The sequence below is a fragment of the Hypanus sabinus genome, chromosome 16 (assembly GCF_030144855.1).
Source record: "Hypanus sabinus isolate sHypSab1 chromosome 16, sHypSab1.hap1, whole genome shotgun sequence".
Classification (NCBI taxonomy): domain Eukaryota; kingdom Metazoa; phylum Chordata; class Chondrichthyes; order Myliobatiformes; family Dasyatidae; genus Hypanus; species Hypanus sabinus.
Genome location: NC_082721.1, coordinates 5,988,988 through 6,005,803, shown reverse-complemented (window position 1 = coordinate 6,005,803; position 16,816 = coordinate 5,988,988). Strand labels below are relative to the sequence as shown.

The window sequence follows — 16,816 nt, the reverse complement described above, 5'->3', positions numbered from 1 at the left end:
CTCTTCCAGGCTTTCAACACCCGTACCTTTTTCAAATTCTAACTTCCCCCGATCCTCCCAGTTACTCTCTGGGCAGCTCCCACCCGGGGAAGGCGCAACCCTGCGAGCTGAAACAACCTCCTCAGCCTTTTCAGCAGACTCCTTTGAGACAAGGGTATCCTTTTCATCTCGGACTGCCCTCCTCTCATTATCGGGAACACCTTTAGAACTCTCAAGTTCTTCAAACAATTCTGCCAAACCAGACAGATCAACCATGTCCAACTCTGGACCTTTTAACAGCTTTATCTGTTTCTCATCTTTATTTCCTACCTTTAGGACCTTTCTCTTCGCTAAGGGCAGATCTATCTCCTCTCCCTTACCCCCTTTCACTTTACTACTCTTCGTCTTACCACCCTCGAAACCCTCATGGCACAGGGTCGGCAAAAATGTCTCGGCCAAATCAAAACTGGCCAGATTTAAACTGCTCTCGTTCACAGCTCTCTCTCTCGACAGGCTGCGAGTGACCGCGCCGGAGAGATGGTCCTTGGGCGCTAGGGACGGGGCCACCACACTCTCCGGTCGGCAGGTCGGCAGCATGGCTGACCAAACCTTACCCCCTGCTAAGTTGTTTCCCAGCAGGATGTCCACGTCATCTCTCAGGAATTCTGAGGGCACCCCTATTTCAACTGATCCATACACCAGCTCACAATCCAGAATGACCTTATATAAGGGCACCATTTCTATCCGTTTATTTATTCCTTCCACCTTTACCATGCCCGTTTCCCAACCAAATTCTAGTACCTTACGGCTAACCAGGGATAATTCAGCACCCGTATCCCTCCAGATTCGTACGGAAACTGGTGTGTCTCCCTCCGTCACAGACACGGTTCCGTGTGACAGACAACTCCCAGAGCCTTCTTGTACTCTGTCTACCCTCGGCTCTCTGGTCGATTTGCTGATTACCACGGCACACCTGATAGGGACTGCGGCTTTCCCTCTTCCTACCTCCTTCCTTGGAGCAAAGCATCAAGATGCAATGTGTCCCTCCTTTCCACAATTAAAACAGGTCAAACCCGGAACCAGCTGGCCGTCTTGCCTTTCCCCCTCAACCTTACCGCTAGCTCCCGGTGAGACCTCTGCCTCATTCGTCAGACTTTCTCGATCGTTCCCACGGTCTCTCTGGGGACCTTTATTCAAGGGAGTCTTTGTCTTGTGGGTTAGGGCATATTCGTCCGCCAACCTGGCAAATTCTGAAATGGACTTATCCGGCTTCTCATTCAAATACACCCGGATCTCCTCTGGAACACAACTTTTAAATTCCTCAATCAAAAACAACTCCCTGAGACGCCCATAATCCTCGCCCACTCTTTCCGCGGTGCACCAATGGTCCAAGAGCACCCCCTTCGCATGGGCTAGTTCGGTATACGTTTGATTCCACCCTTTCCTTAAATTTCTAAACTTTTGTCTGTAGGCCTCAGGTACCAATTCGTAAGTCCGGAGAATGACCTTTTTTACCTCATCATAATTCTCCACTCCTCCCTCCCCCAGGGACAAGGCCGCATATGCTCGTTGGGCCTTCGCCTTTAACACACTTTGTAACAACGCCACCCACTGCTCTTTTGGCCATTTCTGATTTACTGCCACCTTTTCAAAAAGCAAGAAATAACTATCGACATCTGCCTCCTCGAACGGGGGCACCAATCTCAACTCCCTACTAACATTAAACCGCTCTGCTTGGTCTAACCCTTGATCTCTTCGCTTGTTTCTCATCTTCTCAATTTCCCTGTCATGTTGCCTCTGTTTCTCTTCTGCTTCTAGCTTCTTTAGGTGAATTTCATGCTACCTTTCCCTCTCTCTCTCCTGCCTTACCCTTTCTCTCTCTCTCTCAGCCGCTTCCAGCTTTTAACTTAATTTCACGTTCCAACTTCAATTTCTCCACCTCTAACTGAACCGTCCCACTTGATGGTACCTCTTCAGGGATATCTCCCAATACCTCAGCTTCAAACACCTTCTTCCCAATGTAATACTGAGTTATGGCCCTTCGAACCTCCCGCTTTTTCATGGACGACCTCACTTCTGTGAGGTTCAACCCCTTTGCTAAATTTACCAAGTCTGATTTTGTGGCCGCCTCTAGCGTCGGGTTTTCCATAAATTCACCCACGTCCATCTTTGCTGGTTTCCCGTCTGGCTACCCGCGTAACCAGATTCAAGTTTTTGATTTACAAGCCCGATTCACTGGCCTCCCAATTTGGTGTCAAATCCCGGACGAGAAACCCAATTGTTACGTATCCCGTAACTGGAGAACTTACCAGCAAAGATAGAGAGGTCTGTTGAAGTCTGTTGTCACTATTTTCAAACGTTTTATTCGCAAAGGGACACAAAAGTAGGGTTAATACATACATTCAGATAGTGCACATTGTCAACACTCAATCTAAAGCGCGGGTATATTAATAATCATCATTAAGAAGTGAGGTCTGCTGATGTCTAGGAGTTAATAGATTGTCCGTTGGGAATATAAAAGTCACTCAGAAGGCTGCCGGCCTCAGCCCTTTGAAAATCGCTGGGTTTCACGTGGGGTGATCGAGAGAGAGAGATTGGGGGAGAAGAGAAAGAACTTGCCGAGTCTTGATGAATCTTCCGTGAAATCGGGGGAGCGTTGGTTTCCTCTCCCCGATGTTAGTTAAAAGCGGTTTTCTGTGATTCCAGCCACAAATTCCAATCCCGGAATCTAACGCACGTGGCTTCCTTCAGAATGGCATCCCGCTGCTGCGGGACCACTCTCTCGTGTCTTCTGGGTGCGTCTAAGGGGCTGTCCCCCTGAGACTCTCCTTTATACTTCCTCACGGGGTCGCAGGTGTCAATCAGGTTGGGATGATGCAATCTCTCTCTCAACCAGCCCACCTTGCCCAAGGGCTTTTCACATGGTCTCCATGAGAAAATAGTCGCTGTTGTCTTTATTCTGTATCCCTGGTGGTATCTGCAATTTGGCACGTCTCTCTCTCTCTCTCTCTCTCCGACTGGGTCTACTGACCCCCCCCTTTCGACGGGTGCTCTTGCGATTCTCACAAAGGAAGGGGCTGGGATCATAACACACTCTTTCCAGTAACCTTCAAGCTATGAAGCTACCAAATAACACATAAAAATACACAGCCTATATAAAAAGTAGTAATAATGTATGCCCAGTGTAGTTTCACTTAGCGGAATCAGGAAGACAGTGAGCACACTGATGATGGTGTGTTAGGCTGTCACTGGAGGTTGGGGTGGTGGGAGGTAGAGGAGACTGGGGTGTCATCTCATCGTCGTCTGTTTCCATCAGGGCAGGCAGGTCACCTTCTTCTATGTCTACCTGCCTCGATGTCGAAGGTCAAGTTTCGTCATCTGCTGTGGCTATTGTGGAAGGCTTGAAAAACGACAGTATGCTTGACTGCTTAGCCTCGCGCATTTTTCTATCATTAGTTCTTTGTAAGCACTCAAACCATCCTGCAAATCTGCCCTAAACCTACATACCCTTTCAAAATCAGTCATACTCTTCTGCAATCATTGCAGCATTGTCAATCGCAGCAAAAATCTCACACAATTGCTTCACGTTCGGTTCCTGGACGTCTTCACTTTACGAATGCTACTGCATTTGGTTTCAATTGTTATCCTTTCCTCTTCTTGAGCTCTTCATCTCTCAGTTCTTGGCCATGAGATGCCAAAACCTCTTCATCATCTTCGTCAACTTCCACGAACCCTCAGCCAAACTCACTATGTCCTTACTTTGTTCACCACGATCAAAACACTTAATTATGTCTAGTTTTACACTAAGTGTAACACACTTACACGCTCTTTTAGGCTTTTACCTTAGATACCTTAGATCTCATCTTGCTAACAGATGCACAAAATAAATCGACATAAAGCACAGATACTCACAGGCACGTGTTTAAGAAATGCCTTCTAGAATGCAGTTCTGGGGGAGGAGCTTGGCTGCTTGGGGTGTGCACGCTGCCTTTTTTCGTAACAGTGAAAACACCTTCTGTTAGCGAAAACAGGTAACTAATGTAGGTCTTTCATAACAACGAGTTGACATAAAGCGAATGTTCGAAAAACGAGGGACACCTGTATTCCAAAGAAAATTATTTGTATTCCCTTCACTTACTTGAGACAGGAGACTGTTGTCACTTGCACTTATGTGTCCATACCACACTTACAGCGAACAATAAGTGTCCATCTCGTGTGTTTGTATTCAAAAAACAGTGATTTTTGTTACCAATAGTTGGCAATAAGCAGCAAGACAATTCAAACCCGTTTTGCTCATTGTAGTTTCTAGCATTCAGGCTTGGCAATGCTAGAAACAGCCAGAGTGAAAACAAAACAATTTCATAACTTCCAACAAGTTGGGCATTACAAAGAATTAAAATATTGATAATCACCTTGAATGTTACATTGTAAATGAAGTTGACAGGTTGCTTTCTGCACTGATTTTGTTCACAGTCAAACATGGTAGTGCACACCGGATATATTCTTTCATCAATAACTATTAGTACTGTGGCAATATTGGTGGTGCTCTAATTTGTTCCGTACTGTAGTTGAAAAAGGTTCTAGTGCTTTATTTAAGTATTGTTACTCAGTTAAACAGTAGTTTGTCTTTTTTATAAAAAAATTTTTAACTATTGCCATGAAACTTTGGCTAATTGGAACAGCTGCTTAAAAAGGTCAAAATATACCAAGCCCAATGTATCACAATTAACCAGAATCCATTGAATATTGCTTTCTACATCCATTGAATCTACCACACAGGGAAACAAACTGTACAGTTGCAAAACTGAACCTAGACTGTCATTTCATGATATTTCTATAACCAGATTACCATTATCATTAAGATTTTGCATCTATATAGACAAAGATAAATGCCAAAGTCAGCTCAACTCAACCGCGTTCAGTGAAATGTCCCAATAAGCCTTATAATATTGAAGTGTTGAAATCAAACCACACAATAAATTGTCAAGTGATAGCCAAAAGCTTGACACTTTAAGCAGCATTCTGGATAAAAGAGATGGGGCAAAAAATCATACAGATTTAGGTAAAGAAATTCCAGAGAGATCTTAGGAATATGAAAACAAGTGATGGAGCAATAAATAAATGATGGATCCATAATATTTTTAAATATAAAAAAGGAAAAGAAGATTTCTTTCTGTGGTTGGAAGTTACAAAGGTGAGGGGGAAAAAATTATTAAAGAACTTGGAAACATGGATCTAGAATTTTCAAGCTACCAAAAACAAGTATGCAAACATGGATGCTTAGGAAGAGAAAGTAATGTTGAAGAACAGGGGATAACAAGCAAAAAGCAGCCTTGCAATTAGAAACTTAACTTAAGAGTAGAGCTGGAGGACTGCTTAACCACTCACTGAGGCATTATTTACCAAAATTAGCTACTCTCCTTTACTTCTAGTTATCATCTCCTTCATTCAGTGCTCCCACATGTCCCTTTAACAATAAAGCTAATTCCAGTATTCCACATTTCAACATTCTTGACTTGTACAGCAGCTAACCCATTTATTATTCTTGGACTTCTAAAGTGGAAGGACATGGTTGGGTTGCGTTCTTACAGAATCAGGCTTATCTCTGACATTTGTTGTGAAATTTGTCGTTTTGTGGCAGAAGTACAAAGCAATTCAAAAAAATTACTATAAATGACAATAAAGAATATATACAAATAAAGAGAAAACAAAAGAGCAAAATAGTAAGGTAGTGTTCATGGGTTCAATGTTCATTCAGAAATCTTATGGTGGAGGGGAAGAAGCTATTCCGAAAATGTTGAGTGTGCATCCTCAGGCTCAGGTCCAAAATTGATTTTTATTTTAAAATATAGGCGCTGAGCATTGTAGCCATATATTAAAACATTGTTCTGCTAAAGCAAAAGGGACTTTAAATTCTGGCCAACTTTTAAACAAAAATAGCAGGAGACATACTTCTAAACCATTGCTCTTTTTGAGATGTCCCATCACTCCATGTCAACACTGGGACCAAAGTCCAAGTTGGAAGACAGAACAACACAGCATCAGAATAGTACGTCCAGCTGATGAGATTTGTGCCGATCATGATGCCAAATGAAACTAATCCCTTCAACCTGCACATGACTGATATCCCTTCATTCATTTCTATATATTTTGTAGTTAGTTGATTAAAATGCAGAAGATGCAAAGCATTCAATCTACGTGGAGGCATAACAATCAAACACCTCCAGAAATAAATGGCCTCAGCAATTGGATATGCAATGCTTTGATTACAACTCTAATTGCACATCCCAAAAATAAAAAAGTGTAACATACAGTGCTTCATGTAAATATAGGAATGAACACTCTTTCCATCCAGAAACGTTAGTGCTTAAATGTTAAGCAGTGACATTGCAGAACAGAAGAGTTCTGGGGGCTTTGCATCAAAAATGCCCAAGTCTGTGCATAAGTATTAAAGGAAACGTTGCACAGTTTCTTTAACAGAAATAAAAATACTTAAAGACTTAATGAACCAATATTTCTGCAAATTCATGAGATGCATACCAAGCAGCAATAATGGTACGCGCTCTCAGAAAAAGAAAATAAATATGAAACTTATTTATACCAACTCATTTTCAATACCAACATATCACAACATACTAACACTCAATTCAGAATTTGAGAAATGTATACCGACGTCATTTAATCTAAAAGTGTATAAAACCTATAAGGGAAAATCTTCAATATCTTAATATAGGTTACTATGATTAAGTGACATTTGAATTCACAAAACAATTTGGTTAGTTTCAGTTTTATAAACTGTGCATCCTCAACTGAATGAGAGAAAATTATAAAGCTATCTTGAATTTTCTAATCTCTAGCTTTGACTATGTGTGTGTAACCATTAAATCCAAATTGTTTACATTTCCTCCACTGAATTCAAAGACATGCCCCACATGCTGAAGGAAATTATTAAGATTCAGTTTAATCTCATCTTTCCTATCACTATTACTCAAAACGTTCCCTGTATTATAATATTTTGGTTCTACTATTTTCTCCTTCTGCCTTATTCCAGTGTAGACAAAACAAAATAAGAAGTGCCATTCTAGAATAAGAAGTTACTGGAATGACACTAGACAACAACAATTTTGCTCCCTGAATACTTTTGGGTGCATCTTATGGATTTTGGGCTGCTGATCATCAAAATTACCATGAAATTTCCCTATCACAAACTATATACAAACTATCACAGAATATATTTAATCTAATCATCTATATTTGTTATTTAAATTCCTAATTTAAGTCAATTAAAATGTTGCCCACAATACAAGTTGAAAAATTTTCCATCTTGTCCGGACATGCCTGGGCATGCTAAGGCAGGATGGATGCTGCATCACAGGAGAGGTTTTAGAAATGCTATAAATGTCAGTGAAGCATTTTGATATTTGAGACAGGTGCTTCCCAGAATAGCTGATGCCAAGATTACAGAAAGCATTTTTATCAGACCAGAAATCAAACAAGTCAATGACAGGCAATTTCAAAAACTTCTAGCAGGATCGGAGAAAAATTTTATGGAAGGTATACAAGGATGTTGCTGAAAAATTTCTACAGAGCGCCACACCAAACAACATGCAGCTGGTTGACAACATGCTTCAAGCATACAAAACCATGAAGTGCAACATGTCACTAAAGATTCATTTTCTGCATCCCCGTTTGACTTCTTCCTTGAAAATCTTGGTGCTGTCAATAACTTACATGGCGAAAGATTTCAACAAGACATTGCGTTGGAGAAACTGTATCAGAGCAACTGGAATCTATCAATGCTGGCTGATTATTATTGGATACTTAAGAATCCTTAGACATAGTAGAAATAAAAATCAACAGAACATTTTTAGCTTAGTTGAACTATTGCAAGGTGTCCGCATTGTTATGCAATTAAGTGCATTATATTCAATAAGTTAACTTCTTGTTTCTCCAAATTTCTACATGATACAAGTAGTCTGAAATTGTGTGTGTTTGGCTTCAACCAGTTTATCATAAACAAAAAACATTCTTTAGGAAGCAACATTTCAAAAAATTGTTCTCCAGTGTCATGCATGAACAAGTGGAGAAAATCTTCACACTTTCTCCAAATAACTGAAGCACTGGTGTTCTGTACATCATTAATATGGAATGAATACTCATACCAGAAAATATTCCTGTTGCCCATTATCCAAATTATCAGCCTCAATTTAGCAGAAATATACTTCATAATAAAATATAAAATTTTAGATTCAGAAATAATCCAAGATATTTGCTTCAGAGCAGTCAGTCAGTTTAGAAATACTGTTTCAGGTGAGATGCTGAATCACAGGCACATCTGCTCTTGCAGCTGGACACAAGAATGCAATGGCACTATTTGAAGAACACAAGGCAACCCCCCCCACCCCCCACAAATACTCTGCAAGAGAAGCTATTAGTCAGAGTCATAAAGCACTACTACTGCACAGAAAACGGCCCTTCAAACAATCTAGTCTGCTCCTTTTATTCATTTTACCTCCACCCTTAACCATCACCTCTTGCACTGGTCTCACCCAATCTCAGTGGAAAAAGCCTGCTTGCATTTACCATATCTATACTTCAATTTTGTACACCTCTGTCAAATTTCCTCATTCTCCTATCCTCCATTGTTTTAAGCTGAGAGTGTTCCGACGAAAGTCATTTCAGTCACCTGACCAACACTTAAATCTCATCCAAATTCATTAATATATTCTGTTTTTATCTTTTGAAAGAGCATGACACCTATAATTGATGCACAAAATAAATTGCAAGGCTCATTTACAAAAATCAAATGCTTTGAAGAGGAGAGGGAAAGAAACAAAAAAAAACCCTGCCTTTTCGGGTACAAACTAAGTAACAGATTTCAAGAAAAGCTGTTTTCAGAATTATGTAGAACAACTGAAGAACAAATTGCACATTGAGTAGCTTGGCTACTCAAGGAAAGATACCCAAGGCCTCTCAGGAGCTCTACCCTCCAATACAAGACTCACAAACAATTATTATTTATGTTTGGATGGATGTTCAGCATAAACTGCCAATTCATTTTGATCGGTATTGTACAGTATTATGATCTGGCAACTACAACAATTGGTAGATTCATCAACATTATAATAATGTAACTGGATAACAAGCCAAAGGCAGATGTAAAAAGTAATAAATTAAAGCATGTCAAATGTACTATTCCTTTTCATTTAAATCTTGAAAATGATGCAAATGATTGCAGAGTGCAGCCACAAGCTACACTATCAGTAATGGATCTTTCCAACACAATTTGCAAATTCAATTACCAATTGCTGAGTTCCTCTAGCATTTTGTGTGTTGCTTTGGATTTCCAGCATCTGCAGAATTTCTTGTGTTTACCAATTCAATAAATAACATTCTCTCATCAAGGAGTTTTCATATTCTTTGTATTAGTAAGGACAAAGATATGACAATAGTTGCAGAAGTAGACCATTCGGCCCTTCGAGCCTGCACCACCATTTTGAGATCATGGCTGATCAACTACTATCAATACCCGGTTCCTGCCTTGTCCCCATATCCCTTGATTCCCCTATCCATAAGATACCTATCTAGCTCCTTCTTGAAAGCATCCAGAGAATTGGCCTCCACTACCTTCCGAGGCAGTGCATTCCAGACCCCCACAACTCTCTGGGAAAAGTAGTTTTTTCTTAACTCTGTCCTAAATGACCTACCCCTTATTTTCAAACCATGCCTTCTGGTACTGGACCCTCCCAGCATCTGGAACATATTTCCTGCCTCTATCTTGTCCAATCCCTTAATAATCTTATATGTATGTTTCAATCAGATCCCCTCTCAATCTCCTTAATTCCAGCGTGTACAAGCCTAGTCTCTCTAACCTCTCAGCGTAAAACAGTCCAGACATCCCAGGAATTAACCTCGTGAATCTACTCTGCACTTCCTCTACAGCCAGGATGTCCTTCCTTAACCCTGGAGACCAAAACTGTACACAATACTCCAGGTGTGGTCTCACCAGGGCCCTCTACAAATGCAAGAGGATTTCCTTGCTCTTGTACTCAATTCCCTTTATAATAAAGGCCAACATTCCATTAGCCTTCCTCACTGCCTGCTGCACTTGCTCATTCACCTTCAGCGACTGATGAACAAGGACTCCTAGATCTCTTTGTATTTCTCCCTTACCCAACTCTACACCATTCAGATAATAATCTGCCTTCCTGTTCTTACTCCCAAAGTGGATAACCTCACACTCATTCACATTAAACGTCATCTGCCAAGTATCTGCCCACTCACCCAGCCTATCCAAGTCACCCTGAATTTTCTTAACATCCTCATCACATGTCACACTGTCACCCAGCTTAGTATTATCAGCAAATTTGCTGATGTAATTTTCAATGCCTTCATCCAAATCATTGACGTAAATTGTAAACAGTTGTGGTCCCAATACCGAGCCCTGTGGCACCCCACTAGTCACCACCTGCCATTCTGAGAAACACCCATTCACCGCTACCCTTTGCTTTCTATCTGCCAACCAGTTTTCTATCCATGTCAATGTCTTCCCCCCGATGCCCTGAGCTTTGATTTTACCCACCAATCTCCTGTGGGACCTTATCAAATGCCTTCTGAAAATAAAATATGGGAACAGAGCAACACATAAAATGCTGGAGGAACTCAGCAAGTCTGGCAACATCTATGGAAGTGAATAAACAGTCAACATTCTGAGCTGAGACCCTTCATCAGGACAGGAAAGGAAGGGGGAAGATGCCAGAATAAGGTGAGGGGAAGGGCAGGAGGTGATAAGTGCTGGGTGAAGAGTCAAAGGGCAGCAGAGATCACTGAGAGGGAACAGTGAGAGATGGTCTCACTGAACTCCCAAAGAGAAGATTTGAACTTCTTTAGGGTAGTATACGTCAAAAAGACTTCACAGTGGAAACAACACTCATGCTGTAAACAATGGTAATTACAAATCCTACCTTCTAATGGCTCCAAAGTAATGTAAGGCAGGTTATGTGGTAAAAAAAAAGTTGACATCTACAGTATCTAGGTTGGGACACAATGTACCATTCAAAAGGGAGAAAACGCCTGTAGAAAATTCTCAGACAACATAGTAAAATCTCTCAAAATGAATGCTTACTTCAGTAGTTAGCTCACAGGCTACATATACCCTAAAGATTTATAATGACTAATGTTTAACTGAATATGCACATTAAAGAACTCCCAACATCACCAATTGTTTAAACAACAACAACATTATCCTAGGATCTCTTCCAAGTCACACACTATCTTAATTTGGAAATACATCATAGTCCCTTAATTGTCTCTATTCCAAATCCTGGAACTTCCTCCAAATATATTTTGTGGGAATATTCTCACAAGACAAAAAAGAACTGGCAGAGTTCTAGATAGTAAAGACGGCTGTCAACGGTTGGAAATAAGAGGGAAGAAATGACTGATGAAGTTTAGACCAGACAAGTGTGAGGTGTTGCACTTTGGGATATCAAATGCAGGAAGAAAGTACATAGTCAATGGCAAGAATCTTAGGAGCATTGATATAAACGGATTTAGGGCTACAAGTCCATAGCTCCTGAAAAGTGACAACATGAGGAAGGGGGAGAAAACAAGGCACATAGTACATTTGTCTACATTGCTCAGGGTATTGAGTATATCCTTTCGCAGCTGTATAAAACTTTGATTAGGCCACATTTGAAATATTGTGTGACACCTTAGTCATGGCATTACAGGAAGAATGTGGACACTTTGTAGTGGGTGTAGAAGCTTGCAAGGATGTTGCCTGAATTAGAGAGATACAAGGAGAGGATAATGTGATGAGTATATAAAATTATGAGAGACAGAAATAGGATAGATACTCAGACTTTCTCCCTCCCTTCCCCCCTCTGCCCACCATCCACAGAGCAGAAGTGTTAAATACTCATGGGTAAAGTTCAAAATAGATTTGAAGCTTTAAAAAAAAGGACTGAGGTGAAACAGACATAATAAAACTGCTTAAGAGATACTTAGACGGGCATACCAACAGACAGGAAATGGAGGGATGTGGACCATGTAAAGATAAATGTGTAGTTTAGGTGGGCATCATCAGCACAGACACGGTGAACTGAAGAGCCTGTTCTTCTGCTGTACTGCTGTTCTAATTAAAGCAATTTGTCACTACCTCCTCGATGGAAATATGGAATAGGCAATACATTTCTGTTTCATAAACATCCCAAAAATGTCATATAAACTCTAATATTGTTTATAGGGCAGCTCACTGAACCTGGAGATTAGGTCAAACGTTTTGTCACCAGTCAAGATGACATCATCAGTGCGCAATTGAGTGTTATTTCTGCCGAGTGTTCACATTTATATTGGTGCAACTTGCTGTTCTGGCTGTTGGCTGTTGTGCTGGCCATTAGTCTCTACTGGGCCTCGGCTGTTTCTAAACTCTCCAATAACCCTGCTCTAGGCTAAAACAATCAATCATGGCTGCATACATGCACAAATATATTTCTAGAGATCCAAAATACAAAAGCTACAGTGGTGTTTTTCTTTTGCTAACCTGATTCTAGCCAAATCAAACTAAAATCCATAAAATCATGAGGGGGTGCGAAATAATATTGGGCATTTTGGAGCTGTTTTACTATGTCTGTTAAGGAAACTGCATTCATCAGAAAAACATTACTATTTCATTATAACTTGCTGTGTGTAATTCACATAACTTCATGAAAATCCAAAATCGATAGAAAATTCAAACATGTCTACTGTCCAACCTACCTCAAAATATTTTTGCTGATTATAATAATCACAATTAAGTGTTAAGTGACAAGTAATTAAGGCCAACATTCCATGGATTCAATTACAGCACTCCAGAAAACATCGATGTAAATATTAATTGAACTTGCATATTCAGTTTTTTCAGAAGAGGATAAAAATATTACAAGCATTTTTTTTAAAAAAGTCACTAATTGCTGATATTGTTAATGTAGCAGGAACTGTGACTGTTTTAAACCCAAGTGTGCCGGAAAATCTAATTTCCTCAATATTTTCCGAAAAATTGTTTTATTCTGCTTTCGTAAAATGCCTCCGCCTACTCCCATGAAATTGTGTTAGCGCCTTTCAAAAAAAACGGTGTTGAAAAGAAATCGAAGAGCGCATATGGACTTTCGAGTGTTTAGTGGAAAGAGCTGTCCGTGGTACTGTACTACACTGCCTGTTGGGTTACAGCAAGGTACCGTGACGTCTCCATTTATTCCAATTCCACACCCAGAGCATCAAGTACAAGAGTACTGAAAATCCTTAATTGCGTTAGCCAGATTTTTGTTTTAATGTTTAAGCTGACGACCATTTTATGCAAAAGCAACAGTATTTAGAAAGTATATACCGCAGAAATATGGATTCAAAACTACAGGATTAGAAACGCAATCCAAGAATAACCTAGTTTTGCAATTTCTTCTTCATTTACAGAGCTATTCAACAAATTTGTGCAATAAACTTATATGATCGAATTACCACGATTATTTAAAAATATCTGAAGTGAGATATTCCACCGCAAGTATTCTTACAAAAGCTCCCAAATTTCGAAAATGTAAGATGGGGAGGAATTCAGTTAACCAAACACTACCTGCCCCCCTCCATGAGTATTTATTCTACGACGGATGGGCTGCAGCGAATTCATTCATAAATGCTAACAGCACTAGAGTGTCTCCAATTCACAAACCCCACGGCCGCGACGCGCAGCATATTTAAAATATAAGAAGGCAAACGCACAATCTACTATTTCTTATAAAACAAAAGTGGGTCCACGGCCATCGTTGCAGGTGAAAATGAGGGGGAAACTGACAGGTTGGAAAAGCTGACACGTCAGAAAGAAATGTGCCTCCCGCTCGTTCACTCTGAAAAGTCGCCCCCTTTTGATTTGGGAAGTGTTGGGGCGGGGGAAGGCCAGGGGGTTCTGAATGATCGTGGGCGATCCATTTGGACTGTACAGAGACGACTGCTGTCCATCCATTCATTGATGAGTGCTCGCCGTGCCCAGGGAGTGAGTGGAGTGGCGGGTGGGCTGGGCACGGCCGGGCCGGGGAAGTGGGGGGCGAAGACGAGCAGCCTTACCTCCAACACAAAGCAGAGACATGGCTCCTCTCCGCGGCGGCCCGCTCCTCTGCCCGGCGGGTTTATTTGTTCTTTTCTGTCGTTCTCGGACTGTATAGTTCACAGTTGCTTCTGTAAACCACAGCCGAGCAGCGTCCGTCACCAACTCCTCACCTCAGCGCTTTACTCCGCGCCGCCATTTTGTTGGGAGGCAGCCCCGGCTCTGGCTGACGTCACCGTCAGGCGGCGCGAGCGGGGAATTGGCGGGATGACAGCGTGTCACGTGGGCGCAGCATGCGGGGCGGCGGTTGCTCGCCTCGGCGCCGGGGGCATCGGCCCGGCCGCTGCTGCTTAGCACAAGTTAAACACGTTCTAAACTTGCCTTTCATGTCGAGGAAAAGGTGGTGAGCTACTTCGCAGGTGAGGATTGAGAGCACATTAGGACGTTCGGGCTAATCGAGTTTGACCAGCCGTTCGATCATGGCTGATTTATTTTCCCTCTCCAGCCTTCTCTCCGTAACCTTTCGTGCCCTGACTAATCAGGAACTCTGCGTTAAATATACCCAATGACTTTACCTCCACAGCCATCAGTAGCAATGGATTCCACAGGTACGCCACTCCCTGGCTACAGAAATTCCCTCAATCTCTGTTGGAAAGAGACGTCCTTCTATTCTGAGGCTCTGTATGTCTGAAAAATACATTTACATTGACACAATTCCTAATTAAGTTTTGCAGAAGTACTTAAACATACGTTAACTGTTAAAGTGTATTAACTCTTAGTTTAGACTGGAAAAAATGTACGCTCAAATAAAATGCTCAATTTTTTAATGTTAAGGTTTTTTTTTCTTATTGCAGTTTTCAAAGTGCTCACCTGCATGAATGAGATACACTCACTGAATTTCCAGAACCAACTATTCCTCCTACATACCACACCTTGGGAGAATTCATTTAGAACCTTGTGTCCAACTTCAGAAAAAAAGAGAGGCATGCTCGCACAGTCACTGAGAATGGCTAATCGAAGAAGTGTTTCACTGAGACATTTTGCAGCCTTGCCAGACCATGATTTCTAGCAATGTTAGCTCCAGAATTCCCACCTCACAGTCCATAACGTCTGTTACTTATCCCATCATTTCAACACTTTGTTTTTAATCAACAGTGAAGGGGTGTAAGCAATTGCTATTATTGGTCTACAATATATAACTGTTGAATCTGTGAGCATTCTTGCATTATATTTCTGGTTGTCCTCAAATTATAAGTTAGCAAGCAAACAAGATACACAAACAATTCAGTCCTATAAAACACAAGAGATTCTGCAGATGCTGGAAATCCAGAGTAACACACACAAAATGCTGGAGGAACTCAGCTGGTCAGGCAGCATCTGTGGAAATGAATAAACAGTCGACATATCTGGTCAAGACCCTTCATCAGGACTGGAAAGGAAGGGGGAAAAACTACAATAAGAAGACAGGGGCAGAAGAGGATAAAAGTGTTTATTCTCCATAGATGCTGACTGACCTGCTGAATTCCTTCAGCATTTTATGTGTGCTCCTCTGAATTTCTAGCATCTGCAGAATGTCTGGTGCATTTTGTACTCCTTTTCTTCCCCATATCTTCTTATTCTGGTTTTCTCCCCTTCCTTTCCAGTCCTGATGAAGGGTCTTGGCCAGACCTTGACTGTCCATTTTCCTCATAAATGCTGCCTGGGCCACTAGATTCCACCAGCATTTTGTGTGTTAAGCAAGATGTACAAATGTTAACCAATGAAATGCTGCATAAATCCACAAATGAGAATATTCCAAGTTTATCATACCACATCTAGGAACTGCAATAATGTCTCATTGTCAAAATGGTGTCTCTTCATTTGTCGGGGCAACTCTATATGTTGTATCTTAGCTGTCAAAGTCATTATGTAAGCCAGGGAAGTACGATATGGAGAGCAAGCTGTTGCCCATGCAGCAGACTCCCCCTCTCCATGCAGCTGATGAATCCAAAGGAAAGGCAGAAACCAATACAATTTGGCACCAGCAGAGTCAAGGAGTTACCAGTCAACAATGAACTCAACAAAGGACTGTCTTAGGGACTTGAGCCTTGGACTTTTCCTTGCAGTTAACTCTTAAAGCCTTCCCCACAGGTAGGTATAGCTTGCAAGGCAGCGAAGGTTTGTGTTCAGATTTTTCCCTCTAGATGAGCTGTCAACCACAACTGACTAGTCCCATCTGCCCAGACCAACTGGCTTTAGGGTGTCAGTAACCTGCATTTTTCCCCTTCTCATGTCAGTAGAAATGGCTCCAACAGGCTTAGAAGCTAAACCACACGTGAAGGTATGGTGCTGGACTTGGTTGTCAGAGGTCAGTTGAGGTGCATGCCATTGGGAGCATTTAATAATTTAATAGGAAATGAGAGCTTATCCCTGCTACTCACACCCCCCCCCCCCCCAGCTATGACAACCTTAAGAAACCATTGAGGTACCACTCATCAACCATCTTCTGAGTTATCTAAGCTTGGCCTAAAATAGAATAGCACCACTAAAATGTAGATCATCTTTAACGTGGTTGAGTGCAGTGATACAAAAGCTGCATTAATTTGCATACCTTGACGTTGACCATAAGGATTGTTTCAAAACTTTGTATTTATTCATTAAATAACTAAAGTAACTAAACATTAGTACTGGATTTTACATTTGGTTTGTTGCCCGTTAAATATAACATGCACTTTGTATTTATCACTCATTACGGTAGCTTTTATCTGCTTGGAATCTGGTTCC

General features: G+C 41.2%; 1 protein-coding gene across 1 annotated transcript in view; it reads right to left on the bottom strand.

Moving 5' to 3' along the window:
- The window catches only part of unc13a (unc-13 homolog A (C. elegans)), a 299,553-nt gene extending 285,322 nt beyond the window's left edge, over positions 1-14,231 (bottom strand). The window contains exon 1 of the mRNA XM_059992392.1: positions 14,074-14,231. Within this exon, the coding sequence (XP_059848375.1) occupies positions 14,074-14,095 (22 nt within the window). The 5' untranslated portion in view covers positions 14,096-14,231. The remainder of the gene's footprint in view (positions 1-14,073) is intronic.
- Positions 14,232-16,816: the final 2,585 nt, after the last annotated feature.